General features: G+C 47.9%; 1 protein-coding gene across 1 annotated transcript in view; it reads left to right on the top strand.

The window, feature by feature from the left end:
- The first annotated feature begins 407 nt into the window (after positions 1-407).
- The window catches only part of Cfap251 (cilia and flagella associated protein 251), a 69,168-nt gene continuing 52,905 nt past the window's right edge, over positions 408-16,670 (top strand). Inside the window, exons 1-3 of the mRNA XM_032886720.1 lie at positions 408-868; positions 6,965-7,102; positions 8,894-9,003. Coding sequence (XP_032742611.1) covers positions 629-868; positions 6,965-7,102; positions 8,894-9,003 — 488 coding nt within the window. The 5' untranslated portion in view covers positions 408-628. The remainder of the gene's footprint in view (positions 869-6,964; positions 7,103-8,893; positions 9,004-16,670) is intronic.

The following is a 16,670-nucleotide window of genomic DNA, read 5'->3' as shown; positions in this document are numbered from 1 at the left end:
TCTTCTGGAGTCCTGGAGCACTCGCATAACACACGCATGCATGCACGCACGTACCACATAAACATACACATCAAAGAGAAAAGAAAACCATATACAAAGTTCAGTCGTCATGAGATGCCTAGGAGGGTGCTTTAATCCAGTTTGGAGGCAGGTCAACCCAAGCTTCCATGAAGTGTGTACCTGGCTTGTAAAAGGGTCAGAGGGTCGGCTGAAGGTGAAATGTACTTGTCTTGGGATCGAGTTCCTGTGGTGTAACAGTAGTGTGGTTTTCTCACAGCCTGTTCCCCCCAAGAGAGAACTCAGCCCTGGTCAAGACTCCCAGTGGGCCTACTGTGTGGCCTTGGCTGTGTGGGTCTGTGAGAAGGTGAAGAATTAACCTTCTGACACACAGCCGTGATTCATTTCTTTAGCATACAGTGTCCCAGCCTCCCTTTCGAATCACCCATTAGCCTGCGACCGACTGACCGGGCGTGAACAGAGGCAGGGGATGGCAGCATGTCTGTAGCCTTGGGTATAACACGCAGGGTCAGAATCGTGTTTCCCTTTAAAGGCCGGGACCCCAGCAAGCAGCAAGTCCTCCTTGCACTCCCAAAGTCCTGAAGTAAGCGAGATTTACCAAGATGTCAGTATGAAAGTGGACTCCTTGGAAGAAGCTGTTGTCTGGTCTCAGGAGGAAACTGGCCAGGAGCCAGAAGGCATTTCAGACCAAGAAAAGGACGAAGCAAGATTCGGGAAACCGTTCTTCTCCATGGAAGAAAGACAAAAATTTTTCCAGTCCAAAGACCTGGGTGCCAAGGAGTCACTGGTGTCCACCTCCACCGAGGACACATTGTTCCAGAAGGAGGACGACTCCAAGATGTACCCTTTGGTGAGTGTAGTGGTGTGACATTCCTATGAGATAAGGCTTCTGTGTGTGTCCAGGAGGTCCAGTGTGTGCACGGGTGTGTGTGCGTCCATGTTCATGTGAAGGCCGGAAAATAACCTTGGGTGCCTCCCTTTGTCCTCTGTTCATCTTTGTTATTATTACTCTATTGTTTGTTTGTTTTTCTAGACAGGCTTTCTCTGTGTAGTCCTGGCTGTCCTGGAACTCACTCTGCTGACCAGGCTGGCCTCGAACTCAGAGATCCACTTGCCTCTGCCTCTGGGATTAAAGGCATGTGCCAACACCACCCAGCTTTTTGGGATAAGGTTTTCTATTGGCTTGGATTTTACATTGTCAAATAGCCTAGGCTGCCTGACCAGTGACACCCACCTCCAGTCCCCAAGATCCACTGTCACTGTCTTTTCAGCATTGGGATTTACCAGCAACTCACTTCTCTCAAGCCTATCCTTATAAAAAAACAAAAACAAAAACAAACAAACAAACAAAAAAACCCTAAAAACGAACTAGGGGTGCATGTTTTCAAACTAATACTTTTCAGACAAACTAAGTCTTTATAAAGTTCTGTCAAGAGCTGGGGGGCAGCCAGGGGGTGGGGTCATGGAGAGTGGCACCCCCATGTGTTAGACCTGGAACTTGATGGTGACATCTGGGTTCAATGGCCGGCTCAGCAGGCCGGAAATGCCCTGCATAGCTTGACTGTAGCATTGGGGTTATTTCCACAAGGGAGACTCCAAGTCCCTTTCTCTTCCTTTCCTACCCTCGGTTCTTCTTCCTCTTCCTCTTCCTCCTCTTCCTCCTCCTCTTCCTCTCTTTACCCTCTTCTGTCTTAGACACTACCAATATTCCTCCTTCACTTCCACCCCCCCCCCATTTTGCCAGTGCTAGGAGGAGAGCTTTAAGAACTTCCCAAACCCCCAGTCAGAAATGAGGCTGGAGAGATGGCTCAGTGGTTAAGAGCACTGACTGCTCTTCCAGAGGTCCTGAGTTCAAATCCCAGCAACCACATGGTGGCTCACGATCATCTGTAATGGGATCCGATGCCCTCCTCAGGTGTGTCTGAAGACAGTGACTCACATACATAAAAATAAGTAAGGGGTTGGGGATTTAGCTCAGTGGTAGAGCACTTGCCTAGGAAGCACAAGGCCCTGGGTTCGGTCCCTAGCTCCGAAAAAAAGAACCAAAAAAATAAATAAATAAATAAAAATAAGTAAATCTCTAAAAAGAAAGTGACAAAGCTCTGGCTGTCCCTGGAAATTCGCCCTTGCTGCTCCTGACAGGTCCCCCCCCCCCAGGAGGCACCATCTGTGAGGCACAAAAAACACTGTCATTTACCCAGAGAAGGAAGAAGAGGCCCCTCCCCCCCTTGACTCCTTCCCCATCTGCTGCTTTCCAGACCAGTTCCTTGTGATTCGCTCTCGCTTTTTGGTTCATCTCCCCCCCACACACACACACTCTCTCTTCTTGTGGACTCATGCCTTTGGAAGATCGAGTCTACAGAAAGAGCTTAGTCTTAACACAGAGTGAGCCTTTGAACACAGCTCACAGTAGGTTTTGGGTCCCCCCACCCCGTTTTGTTTTGAGAAGATTTGCTATGTAGCCCAGGCCATCGGGAGAAGTCACAACCCTCTTAACGAAACCCCCTGAATACTTGAAAAGTTATACGGGCGTGTATGACTTTGCCAACGTTCAGTGACTTCCGTCACTCACCACCACATTAGCTTTATGTTAAAAATGCGTGGCGCCTTTGCTGGCGAGGGTCATGCCCGAGCTCTAGTGCGATAATCAGGACAACTTTGAGAAGTCAGTTTCCCCTTTGCTGACCAGGTGTTCTCGGGCATGGCAGCAAGACCTTGCCCCTCTGAGCCAGTTTTACCCATGATGCACTTTGCTTTTGTTGAGACAGTGTCGCTCCCTTAGCCCGAAGCACTGGCCGGCCAGCAAACCACTGGGATCCCCCGCCTCCACACCTTTGCGGGGGTGTCTTAGTCAGGGTTCAGTTGCCATAAAGAGACGCCATGATGACCAAAGAATCTTGTTGGGGGCTCGCTTACAGTTTCAGAGGGTTACTTCATCCTTATCTGTCTGCAGGAGAGAGAGAGAGAGAGAGACTTGAAACCTCGATGCTCACGCCTCCAAGGAGGCCACACCCACTAATCCTTCCCTAAACAGTCTGTCAACTATGGACTAAGCAAGGAAATATATGAACTTATGGGAGCCATTCTTTTTCAAGCCACCACATGGGTGTTAAAAGTAAGGCTACCATGTCTGCCTAGGTATTTTTTTCTTTGTCTTTTTTTCCAAACAGGGTTTCACTGTTTAACCCTGGCCCGGCTTGAATTCGCCCTGTAGACCAGGCTGGTCTTGAACTCACAGAGACCTGTGTGCCTCTGTCTCCCAGATACTAGGACTAAAGGTGTGTGTGTGTGTGTGTGTGTGTGTGTGTGTGTGTGTGTGTGTGTGTGTGTGCGTATGCACATGCCACCTGGTCCAGCAATACCTAAATTTTAAATGGGTTCTGGGGATCTGAGCTCAGGTCCTAATCAGTCAGCTCTATCCATCCATCCATCCATCCATCCATCCATCCATCCATCCATCCATCCATCCATCCATCTATCTATCTATCTATCTATCTATCTATCTATCTATCTATCTATCTATCTATCTATCTATCTATCTATCTATCTATAAATCTATGATTTCTATGAAATGGAAAAGGCTGAATAGGTAGGTGCTAGAAGCTCTATATCAACAATTCACTGTCTCAGGACTAATTAGGTGCCACCTAGTGGCCACCTTTGGTACTGCGGACTCCTCCCTCCCTCTCGCTAAAGTGCTCTGGTGGGTGGATGTGCTCTGAGTCCCTCCTGCACTCAGACTCTCATCCTCCCCTCCCTTTGGGTCCGAGGTCTTAGTCCAGCAGCCTTAGGGAACTCGCAGCACCAATGGTGAGCAGGTTTCACCGTGGAGTCTGCCCCTGTCAGAAACAGGAAGTAAGAGCTTGTGAGGATGATGGCAAACCCAGGACTCATCTTGATATCACAGCGTTTTAGAAAAATATCAACGCACGAGGTAACTTATACCCCATGTCCATCTGCAGAGAATGTTAGGAAGGCTGTGAGATATGAGATTAACCCTTTGTCATCAGAAACCGTGAACATGGTCCCAGAGTAGTCCCAGCATATGGAGGCAGCCCCGTGTTAATCTTGAAGAACACGATACTCGTTTCCTTTTAAAAAATAAAAAAAAAAGTATTAAGGGACTAGAAAGAAGGCCCAGCAGCTTAGAGCACTTGTTCCTCTTACAGAGGACCCAGGTTTCATTCCCAGAAGACCATGTGGTGTCTTATACCCATCTCTGACTCTAGTTCTAGGGATCCAATGACCTCCTCTGGCCTCTGTAGGCACCAGGACTGCATGCTGCTCAGCATAGATGCAGTGAATATATTCATACTTGTAAAATCAATCTAAATAAATTTATAAAATCAGTGAGTGTGAGTGTGTACACGTGTGTGTACGTACACGTGTGTGTTATAGTACATGTATGCAAGCCAGAGGACAACTCCTTCCACCCTGTGGATCCTGGCGATGGCACGCACGTCACCAGGCTTGGTGGCAAGCACTTTTATTGCTGAGCCATCTTGCCAGCCCATCTTTTTCTTTTTTAAATTGATTTGTGATTGTGTGTATTTGCACGATATGTTTGTAGGAGCCATCTTGATGGCTCCTTTTTTTAATTTCAAGGCAAAATCAACCCCCCAAACTGGTTCTCAGATAGCCCAGGCTGGTTTCAAATGTGCTGTGTAGGGGCTGAAGATGGCTCAATGGTTAAGAGCACTGACTGCTCTTCCAGAGGTCCTGAGTTCAATTCCCAGCAACCACATGGTGGCTCACAACCATCTGTAATGGGATCTGATGTTCTCTACTGGTGTATCTGGAGACAGCTACAGTATAATATACAATATATAATTCATATATAATAAATATAGAATATATAATTCATACATAATAAATATACGATATATAATTCATACATAATAAATATACAGTATATAATTCATACATAATAAATACACAATATATAATTCATATATAATAAATATACAACATATAATTCATATATAATAAATAAATAAATCTTAAAAAAAAAGAAATGTACTGTGTAGCCAAGGCTTATCCACTTGCCCCCAGCACCCTCTCAATTGCTAGCATTGGCAGGCATGCACCCTGCCACGCCTGACCGGCGTCTTCCCTCCCCCGTGGCTAATTTTAAAATGGCAAAATGAAATTTAAGATGAGCATGGTGATCCTTTCAGGGATAGCAAGTCTCCAAAGGAACCGTTTCATTTGCATAAATCGGCTCGTTAGAACCAAGCCAAACACTAAGTAATTCTGTTCCTAGAAGGTGCAGCCTGAGACAACCACGACTCCACAGTTCCACTATTCCTGCCCACGCAGCCCGAGATCTAAACGGAAACATAAATTCTGTAGTGCAGGCTGATGGAAACAGGAAGGTTGCATGAGAGAGCCAGAGAGGGGGAGAGGGGGAGAGGGAAAGTGTGAGAGGGGGAGGAGAGGGGGGAAAGGAGGAGGGGAAGGAGGGAGAAAGGGGGGAGAGGGAGAGGGAGAGAGGGAGAGAGAGAGAGAGAGAGAGAGAGAGAGAGAGAGAGAGAGAGAGAGAGAGAGAGAGAGGTGTGTCACCATACAGTTACCTATTTACCTGCTGTGTCTGTCTTGGGAAGAAATACACAGTGTTCCCATCCACCTTCCTAAGTACCGTTCCAAGGGAAAAAAGACAGCTTGGCGCTCTATTCTAGTTTAACTCGTTATCCAGAGAAGTTTTATCATTCAACTGCCACCACTTTCGATGCTGCTTTTAACTGATTGGTTTTCGTGTGTGAGAGAGAGCAGCGTCAGGCTCACCGAAAATTTGAGCGCACAGCACACCGGAGTTCCCACAAACCCCTTGGGGCCGCCCCCTCCAGACTCCCCTTTCATCACCGGCTTGCACAGGGTGGCTTTTACCACACAGTTCACCAGCACTGACGTGTCAAAGTTAATGCTACTATGAACAGACCAGGGGTGGCGAACATTCCGTGGGCTGTGCCGAGTACAAAGCTCGTCACCATTTCAGTCCCAGAAGAGATTCTGCCTAAACGCCCCCACCCCCACCCCGGGCACCTCTTGTCTCCTCGGCTTCCTGCTCTAGAACCCTGGCAGCCAGTGATCACTCTCAGTGTCGAGGTAACTTTGCCTTCCAAGATGTTTTACTTTCTCACTCCATAAAATTTTTATTCTAGCATTGCTCCTTGAAGGGTAGACTTACTTAGTGTCTGTCTGCGACGCTGGTATCGAACCCAGGGCCTTGCTCATGATAGGCAAGCACTCTACCGTAGAGAAACCTGGGGGGAAGGCAGCTGCAGGAACAAAATCGCAAACAAAGAGTTAGAACCAATCATTCGGGACCAAATGCTTGCCTTTCCCATAAGCCTGCTTAGTGAGTTTGTCAAACATTCTCCGTCCCGTGTATTCAGGAAGTAACTGGTTTATCAGGTCAGGTGCTCACACTACGTTAGCACCGAGTGGGGCTTCAGGCCTGGGAAGTGAGAGAACAGAAAAGGTGTTTTATGATGCAAAAGACCCTCCGTCCCTCCCTAGCCCCTCCATGTCCAGTGTCTCTCTCCATTTTTTTTTTTTTTTTTTTTTTTTTTTTGGTTCTTTTCTTTTCCCGGAGCTGGGGACCGAACCCAGGGCCTTGCGCTTCCTAGGCAAGCGCTCTGCCACTGAGCTAAACCCCCAACCCCACTCTCTCCATTTTTAATTTTTAACCTTTTTTTTATAGAAAAAGTGGGGCAGTCAGAAGGATTGGGAGTGAAAAGCCACCCTTTAGCTATGTAGTGAGTTTACAGCCAACCTGGGTGACATGCGACCCTGTTTGAAACGGAAGGGGCTCTCTTCCACCACCACCCCCACCCCAGACTGTCAGAATGGTTCTCCTCTGGGGGCAGGCAGGGTGGGGCTCGCAGGAGTCACAGCTCTGGCCTCAGCAAGACGTTGGCTCCCTGTGTCCGTCTTTATCCTGCAGTCCTTGACTTGGTCCTTTGGCTGGAACAGTTCTCTCCCTGTGTACTACATGCGGGAAGACAAGAGAATCCTTCTCTACGTCTGCGGCCACACCGCCATCATCTACAACGTCTTCAAGAACAGCCAGTACCATCTCCAGGTATGCAGGCCTTGTCTCCCGGTGAGCAAAGCATGACTTTGTTTGCTTTATTTGTTTGAGACAGGGACTAAGATACGGAACTCAGACTAGCCCTGGGCCCTCAAACTTTCGGCTTCAGCCTCTGAGGTGGTGGGGACAGGCAATGTGCCACCGTGCCGGGCTGGAAAAAGACACCTGTAACTTGTGTGTAGACTTTGCCTTGGATCCCAGGTTGGTTTCTGGGCCTCACTGTCGTACTGGCTGGTGCTGCTTTTTCCAGCAAATTCTCCCTTTGGAGTCACAGGTTAGGAGCAGTGAGGTGGCTCAGCCGGCAAACACCAAGCTCAGCGACCTGGGTTTGAGTCCCCAGGACCCATGTTGTGGAAGAAAAGAAGGAATTCCTGGAGGTGGTCCTCTGACCTACCCCATGCACTGTGGCAGGGGAGTGGCTAGTGTGTGTATTGCCCATGACTCTCTATCTCCACACGCACACACTCACGCACGCACACGCTCACGCACACACGTACGAGTGCACGCACGCACACGGGCACGCACGCACCTAATCACACAGAGAGAGAGGGGGGAGATACACAAATGAATGTAATAAGTAAAAAAATAGAAGAAGCATGTCTTCTATGAGTCTAATCAATACCCATTGGGAAACAGTAGTTGATACTAATTTTTTTTTAAAGATTTATTTTTTATTTATTCTATGCATACAAGTAACTGTAGCTGTCTTCAGACACACCAGAAGAGGGCATCAGATCCATTACAGATGGTTGTGAGTCACCATGTGGTTGTTGGGATTTGAACTCAGGTCCTCCGGAAGAGCAGTCAGTGCTCTTAACCGCTGAGCCATCTCTCCAGCCCCCACTAATTTTTTTTTTTAAAGATTTTATTTATTTTATGTATGGAAGTTACAGGAGCTGCAGAGGAAGCTTGCAGGGGGGCGGGCAGGCACACAACTCAGATGGCTGCAGCGGAACCCACAAGAGCCCAGCCATGCCAGTTCACAATGAGAACTGACCTCGGCCATCTGTTCAGAAATGCATCCCAGCCACTGCTGGTCGGTCTGGCGGTGAACGTTAATCTAGCCCCATCCTCACGGGATTCCCAGATCGTGATATAAAGAGGCACAGAGGGAGGGAGCTTTAAGAGATGAGCAGAGAAGGGGCTGGAAGGTGAAGGGAAGTTACGCTAAGGACGTCGCCGCGAGAGATCGGCTGAGCTGGGGCAGAAAACGACCTAATTTCCGCTGAGACCTGAAAAATGAGAAAATGAGTCAACAGGACAGTCTTAGGAAGAACCTTCCAGACAGAAACCTTGTGTGTGAGGGCCAGAGGAGAGGCCAGGAAAGAGTAAGATGGCTGGGGGTTACTATGGAGGGAGAGAAGGAAAAATGTGCAGTATGTCCTACGAGAACGCGCTCATCTGAGTATGTTTCTGGAAGATTCCTCTGTTGTTTGAAGAAATGACGGGGTCAGAGACCACTGAGCCGCAGAACTGTTCAGCGAAGGCGACCAGTGTTTGCAGAGGACCAGGTCAGCAGGGAGGCCAGAGGTTTGGGTTGGGTACTTACCTCCTTCTCTAGCGAGGACCGTGGCTGCTTCAGGTTTGCGGAGGAAGAGAAAGCTTGGGAAACCACGGCCCAACCCCCCCACCCCAACAGGAGATGAAGAACCTCTGTGTGGGCCTGTGGAAGCCGCTTTCCAGACAGGCAGGCTTTAGAAGGAGCTCGGGGATGTGTGGACCCAGCCCTTCCGGAGGTCCCCATCTTTATCCGTTCTAAGCAGGTGCTCTTTACTTCCACAGGGCCACCCTAACATCATCTCGTGCTTCTGCGTCAGCGAAGACAGGCGATGGATTGCCACAGCCGACGAAGGACCAGACTGCCTCATAATTATATGGGATGCCTTCACGGGGTAGGTGGGCGCCGTGTGCGCGAATCCTTCTCACTGCGATTCTGTAGAGGATCCACTGCTGTGGCCAAGAAAGGGTTAAATAATGTTGTTGCCAAGAAACCTGGTTTGTTGGTGGCCCAGAGTGGACTGAGGGACTGAGGGAGAGTCACGGTAACCCAGCTCACCGAAGTCTGGAGCACATGCTGGACATCAAATGTGTCACAACAGGAACCTGAGTTTTACATCAGTTGTTCACTGAAGTTCCCTTTTCTTTTGAGACAGGGTCCCCTGCGGCCTCCCCCTGTAACCAATGCCCTCTTTCATAGTCCACCGGAATCCTGTCGCTCTGCCTGTGTGCGCGCACAGTTTTATATTTAACCAACTAATTTGTGTGTGTCTGAGTGTGTGAAAGTGTGGGTATGTGTGTGTGTATGAGTGTAGGTGAGTGTGCGTATATGTGTGTGTATGTAAGTATATGTGAAGGATGTATGTGAGTGTGAGTGTGTATGAGTGTAGGTGAGCATGCATATGTGAGCATGTGTGTGTGTGAGTGTAGGTGAGTGTGCGTATATGTGTGTGAGTATGTGAGTATATGTGAAGGATGTATGTGAGTGTGAGTGTGTGAGTATACGTATGTGAGTATGTGTGAATGTGCATATGTGAGCATATATGTGTGTGTGAGTGTATGTGTGTGAGTGCGTGAGAGGGTGTGTATTGTGTGAGTGTAGATGAGTGTGCATATATGTGTGTATGTGAGTATATGTGAAGGGTTTATGTGAGTGTGTGTGTGTGAGTATACGTATGTGAGTATGTGTGAATGTGCATATGTGAGCATATATATGTGCGTGTGAGTGTGTGAGAGGGTGTGTATGTGTGTGAGTGTAGGTGAGTGTGCATATATGTGTGTGAGTATGTGAGTATATGTGAAGGGTATATTTGAGTGTGTGTGTGTATATGTGTGTGAGTATGTGAGTATGAGAAGGGTATATTGAGTGTGTGTGTATATATGTGTGTGAGTATGTGAGTATATGCGAAGGGTGTATGTGAGTGTGTGTATGTGTGTGTGTGTGAATATACGTATGTGAGTATGTGTGAGTGTGCATATGTGAGCATGTGTATGTGTGTATATGTGTGTGAGTATGTGAATATATGTGAAGGGTGTATGTGAGTGTGTGTGTGTGTGTATGTGAGTGTGTGTATGTGCGTGTGTGTGAGTATGCATATGTGAGCATGTGCATGTGTGTGAGTGTCTGCGTGTGTGCTGCACCATGCCTGCATGTGAAGGTTGGAGGATACCTTGCAGAGAATGTTCTCTTCATCTACCCAGCATCAAGCTCAGGTAGTCAGGCTTGGTGGCAGCACCTCTACTCACTGAGCCCTCTCACCTTCCCCAAAGACTATTTTTTTTTTTTTTTCTTTTTTTTTTTTTTTTTTTTTTTTTTTTTTCCGGAGCTGGGGACCGAACCCAGGGCCTTGCGCTTCCTTCACTAGGTAAATCGCCCCATACTATTTTTTTAAATAACATTACCCTTTTAGGTTTTGAGTAGACATGAATTTGGGGATCCTATTCAACCCATTATCGCCACCTCTGGGGACTGCTGTGAGGGTCAGTGGAACCTGGATCAGACATAGAAGCAGAGAGGGGCTCTAGAATCTGACAGGACCGAAGGCCCAGGTCTTGGGAGTGGGGTTAACTATTGAGTCACGATGAATAAATCTGCTAGACGGGACTTCTGTTTAATATCCCGGAGTGGGGCACGCAGGACTGCTGTCCGTTAGCTGAGCAGTGACCCCCTGCCCACACTTCCTCCCAGCGGGGAAGCTGCAGTATTCCCAGGCACCTCCTGCTAAGATGGCGAGAAGTCCCGTGGCATCTCCCTCACTTCTGTGTCCATGGCCTCTGCTGCCCCCACATGCCCGACTGCTCCCGCCAGCCCCCCAGGCGACTCCTCAGCTTCGTCCTTTGACTAATCACCCATTGGAATGACCTCATTATTTTTTTCTGAGGGTCTCACCGTGTAGACCAGGCTGGACCCGAACTGACAGAGATCTGCCTCCTGCTGACTCCCAAGGGCTGAAAATATAAACCCCACATGATTCTAATTTTTACTCTGGTTTTTTTTTTTTTTTTTAAAAATGACAACTTAAAAATCACCATGTTAACAATTTTATTTAATCTTTTTACATATAGTTATTTGCATGTGTCTGCACATGCCACAACATATGTGTGGGGTTTGTAGATACTAATGGGGCTCTGTTCTCCCCATCTATGTGGGTTCTGAGAGCGTTAAGCAGTACCTGCTCGCACAGCGTTATCATGAGCCGTATTTATTGTTATTATTTTGGGTTGTTTTGAGACAGGGTTTGCTCGAGAATCCAGCCTGTCCTTGAGTATCGGGGTCACAAGTGTGCACTGCCACTGCCCAGCCAGCCTTGTTTTGGTTTTTGAAAAGATTTATTTAGAGGCTTGAGCATCGGGTCAGTGGGAAAGAACACAGGCTCGCTCTTCCAGAGAACTCAGGTTCAATCCTCACCACCCACGGGGTAGCTCACGACCTTCTATAATTCCAATCCCCGGGAATCTCATGCTCTCTCTGGCCTCTGGGGGCACCGCATACATGTCATGCATAGACATATATGCAGGCAAAACACCATACAGAAACAAATAAATAATTAAATACTTAATTTTATTTTATGTGAGTGGGAACTCAGAACAGGGCATGGGATCCCTAGGATTGGAGTTATAGAATGTTGTGAGCCACCATGTGGTTGCTGGGATTTGAACTCAGGACTTCTGGAAGAGCAGTCAGTGTTCTTAACCACTGAGCCATCCCTCCAGCCCCTGTAACGTATTCTTGTATGTATGTAAACAGGTAATTTTTTTTCTCATCTCTGTACGTCATTGTTTAATGTTTCGTTTGTTTGCTTGTTTGTTCTGTGCTGGTTTATGAATTCAACTTACTGTGTATGGAAGAATCCAGAACCAAGTTTACATTCCAGAAGAATCATCACTCACTACTCCTTTGAGGTAGTGAGTGTGAATGTTGGGTTTTCTCTCTTTTTTAGCGTTTTATTTATTTGATTGATGGGTGGATGGATTGATTGATTGATTGACTGACTGTGTGTGTGCATAGGTGATTGGTCTGAATGTACGCCTGGGCACCACATGCATGCAGTACCTGAGAAGGCCAGAAGAGGGCGCCAGATCCCCTGGAGTTACAGCCGGTAGCGAGCTGCCACGTGGGTGCTGGCAACCAAACCCAGGTCCTCTTCAAGTGCTTTCAACCGCTGTGTCGTCTCGCCAGCCCCGGGCTTTCTTTCAAATTCCATTGACCATCAGCCCAACAGGAATGAAACATGACCAGTGGCTGAAGACATTTGTCAAAATTTTAATGAAACAAACTAAGTGAATTATTGAAGCTGAAAATTGAAGCCTGCGCCCACCGGCCATCACCGCCAGGGCCATCACCGCCAGTTACAGTGCTTTCCCCAGTGATAATCAGGTCTGGTGTACTTCCTTCTAAAACATCTGCTACTGATTTGAACACACGCAGAGGGCCTTCAGCGTGTGGCTTTTCTGCACGCTATTTGGTTCAGACATTTGCCAAGCATAAATCTGCCTATGTAGCTCTCCTCTGAAGGCTGCTGTTGACCGATCAGCCTGGGTTACAGGGAACAACAAATGCTGCACCAGAGCCAGGAAGAATTTTTCCTCAGAAAGGGAACTGTCCCCACTTTCATGCCGAGGTCCCTGTGGGCTGTGTGGTGCCCCACATTCTCTTGCCATGCAGTCCGCCTGTCCCCGCTCCAGAGACTGTGAAAGGTCCTCTGTGTGTCACAGCAGTGTCAGTTGGCCGGAATAAGTCCGTTTCAGCTGAAGGACACTGGGCCTCTGTCATTTGAGCGGCTTCGGCTAACTAAAATGCAGCCCCAAACCTTCACTTGCTCGACAGCCCTGCATCACTGGGATGGCAGCACACAGGGAGAGTGGAGTGGATCTCAGCCCCAGAGAGGAATGGAACATCTAACTGGACCCTGAGGGGGACTCATGAAGAAGGCGTGCACAAAAGTCTATCACCAGAAGGGGGGTCTTCAGCTACGCCACCTCTCGGAATCCTCTGTGGACAATTGCTTTCATGGCTAGACCCAAGATGCACAGAGTGGTGCTCTGTTTGACATGGGCTCCCCGACAGAGTGTCGCTGTGTAGCCCGGCTTGGTACTTGCTATGGTCTTCAGGATAGCTCTCCTTAGAGCTTATGGTCCATAAGATACTATTCAGAGGTTGTTCTGGTTTTAGTGACAAAACAAACAAACAGAAAACAAACTATTTTCCTGAACGTTTTATTCAGTTTAAAAATATCTTATTCAGCGCTGGCAGTGGAGTGCAGCGATAGAGCACTTACTGCACATGTGCGAGACTCCACGCTGGCCCGCAACTATGGCAGCCACTAGGAGAGAGAAAGATTGGCTGGATGTGGTGGCAGACATCAATGACCTCAGCAGCTGAAGGCTGAGACAGGAGGGTCGCGAGTGTTAGGCTAGTCTGGGCCTCACAGTGAATTCCAGGTCACCCTAGACTGTCTAGGAGGCCACTGTCTCCAATAAATTTTTCTTTTTTACAAATGTAGCATATTTCTGCAGTCACATTTGATGAGGCTTTGATTGATGTACGGCTGCACGAATCTGGCTATTAACCTTTAAAAAAAACTGTAACCTGGGTGTAGAAATGTAATATACCCAGTTTTATGTTTAAGTTTTTTTGGGGGTCTAATTAAGAAACAAATTTCTCACCAATACTTAGTAATTGCCATAAATTCAATAAATTAATCCATAAATATGGTAAACCTTAAGCTTTCTTAAGTATTTTTAACACCGTTTATAAAGCTAAAGTGATTTCTATTGAAAATTGGAAGTCTAAATCAGCCGCACATTTTAAATTAGAACCACAAATCTAATCTGCCAGAGACCCGGATACGTCAAATTCTTTTAAACTTTATCTAGCCCTACAATTACGAGCAAGCTTTTTGGGATCGTGCACATGTTAATCCTACAGGCCTGACGGACTTGTCTGTGCCATCCCAGCGATGCAGGGCTCCCATGCAAGTGAAGGTTTGGGGCTGCACTTTAGTTAGCCCTAGTGGCCTCTCAAATGACAGAGACCCAGTGTCCCTCAGCTGGAACAGACTTACTCCAGCCAACTGACACTGCTCTGACACACAGAGGACCTTTCACAGTCTGTAGTGGGGGCAGGCTCCATAGCAAGAAAATGTGGGGCACCACACAGACCACAGTCTCGGTGCCCCTTGACCCCGGCTCCCAGTCCGACTCGGTGACCTCCCAACCCCACATACCTAACTCCTACGGTCCCCTGCATTCAAGGGCTCCCAGTGGTGTTCGCACGTGATCTAGTTGAATTCTGCGTGTGTCAAGGCTTTGAATGAGCTGCACTGTTGGGAAGTCTCGGCACTGACACAGAATAGGCTCGTGAGCGTAAAAACAGGAAACCCAGTCTCCAAACCAGACCCATTATGTATACTTGGGAACTGTTGCAGGCTTTTTTTTTTTTTTCTTTTTTTTTTTTTTCGGAGCTGGGGACCGAACCCAGGACCTTGCGCTTGCTAGGCAAGTGCTCTACCAGTGAGCTAAATCCCCAACCCCCTTGTTGCAGGCTTTTAGGTGTCTGACAGATCGCACACTCCCGCAGGCGGGAGGAGCCAGTGTCTGCCTTTTTGCGTTTGAATTTTTTTTTTTTTTAACCTGGTTTGGTCACTTATTCAGATCAAACCTTATTCTTTGGGAAATGTGTTTAATTGTTGGCCGGAGGGATGGCTCAGTGGTTACAAGCCCTGCTCTTCCTGAGGATTCAGGTTCAATTCCCAACACCCTCATGGTGACTCAAGCTGTCTTGAACTGTCGATAACTACAGTTCCAGGGGATCCAATGCCCTCTTCTGGCCTCTAAAGGGTGTCAGGGTCACATGTGATGTACAAACATACACGCAGGCAGAAATTAAAAATTAAAAAAAAATAATTGAAGAAAAATATTGGGCTGGAGAGATGGCTCAGTGGTTAAGAGCACTGACTGCCCTTGCAGAGGCCGTGGGTTCAAATCCCAGCAACCACATGGTGGCTCACAACCATCTGTAATGGGGTCTGATGCCCTCTACTGGTGTGTCTGAAGACAGCGACAGTGTACTTATCTATAAAAAATAAATAAATCTTTATTAATGAAAGAAAAATGTTTTAATCCCCTCTTTACGAACAATTGCTTTTTTTTTTTTTTTCTTTTTTTCGAAGCTGGGGACCGAACCCAGGGCCTTGTGCTTGCTAGGCAAGCGCTCTACCACTGAGCTAAATCCCCAACCCCCAACAATTGCTTTTTAAAACGTTTATCTGTATAGCATCCACTTACTGGGGAGGCACATATGTGCCACGAGTCACGTGTTGGGGTCAGGTCTCTCTCTCCACCATAGAAGTCCCTGCGATCAAACTTGGCTCATGAGATTTGGCAGCCAGCACCTGCCTGTTGGAGGGCAGAGCATCGTGGCCGGAAGTCAGAGTAGGCTCACCTCAGCAAAGCAGCCACCTCACACAGGCCAGGAAGCTCACAGGATGGGGCTGAGGCAAGCTATCTCTCCAGGACCATGACCCCAGAGACTCTTTCCTTAAGCAAAGCTACACTTCCTAGTGTCCCCTACCCACACATGTGTGTGCATGTATGAGGTATATGTGCACATGTGTGCACATGTATGTGACTTCAGGAAGCCATCTTCTACTCTCCTCTACCTTATTCACTGAAACAGGGACTGTCGTTTGAACCCAGAGTTTGCTAATGTGACTAGTCTAGCTCGCCAGCCTGCTCTAGAGATCCCTATCTCTTTCCAGGCAGGAGATTAACAGGGGGCCCGCTACACCCACCCAGCATTAACATGCATGTTTGGGAGATCCAAACTCTGGTCTTCCTGCTTTAACCCCTGAGGCGTTCATCCCCCCACATTCTAGTTTGTAGCGCCACCCAGTTATGACGTCACGCTATGACTGGATCCAGGAATTAATCCATTGGTAAGCTTAAAAGCCTCCAGAATTCAATCGCTTCCCCCAAATCCATCAGCAGCTCATAACCAGGCCTTAGAGGACACTGCGGGTTCCAACTTCACAGCATCCTTCACGTCTGGCTAAGTGTCCCCCCCCCCCGCACAGAGTCAGCCCCAGGAACGAACGAAGGAGCTACCAGAGTGCTCTCAAAGAGAGTACACAGCGCAGCCATCCTCCCGTTCCGAGTTAGGCTCGCCCGCTGTCATTGAGATACAGTTTGCAAAATGGCGTAAAACTGGACATGCGAAGGTTGGCACTAATACAGTGTCATATGACCATTACCTTGTTCCAAAACCGTTTAATCGTCCCCCAGGGAGCAGCGCTTCCTCCCGCCCCACCCCTGAACCCCCCACCCCCCGCCCTCGACCCGTCACCAGTCTGTTCTCTGCTCACAGAGTGTGCATTTGCGGTCTGTGGGCCCACATATGTGAGCTTTTGCGTCTGCCACGTTCTCAGGGTTTGTCTGTGCTGTGGCATGTGTCACAGCGTCTCTTCTCTTTGTGGAAGAATGAATAATGATGACGTTTTGCTCATGTGTTATTGATGAACAAGAATGGATTCAGCCATGCCTTCTAGCTCATAGCTGTAACCCC

This window comes from Rattus rattus, chromosome 16 (assembly GCF_011064425.1).
Source record: "Rattus rattus isolate New Zealand chromosome 16, Rrattus_CSIRO_v1, whole genome shotgun sequence".
Taxonomy (NCBI): domain Eukaryota; kingdom Metazoa; phylum Chordata; class Mammalia; order Rodentia; family Muridae; genus Rattus; species Rattus rattus.
This window is presented reverse-complemented; position numbering and strand designations above follow the sequence as displayed.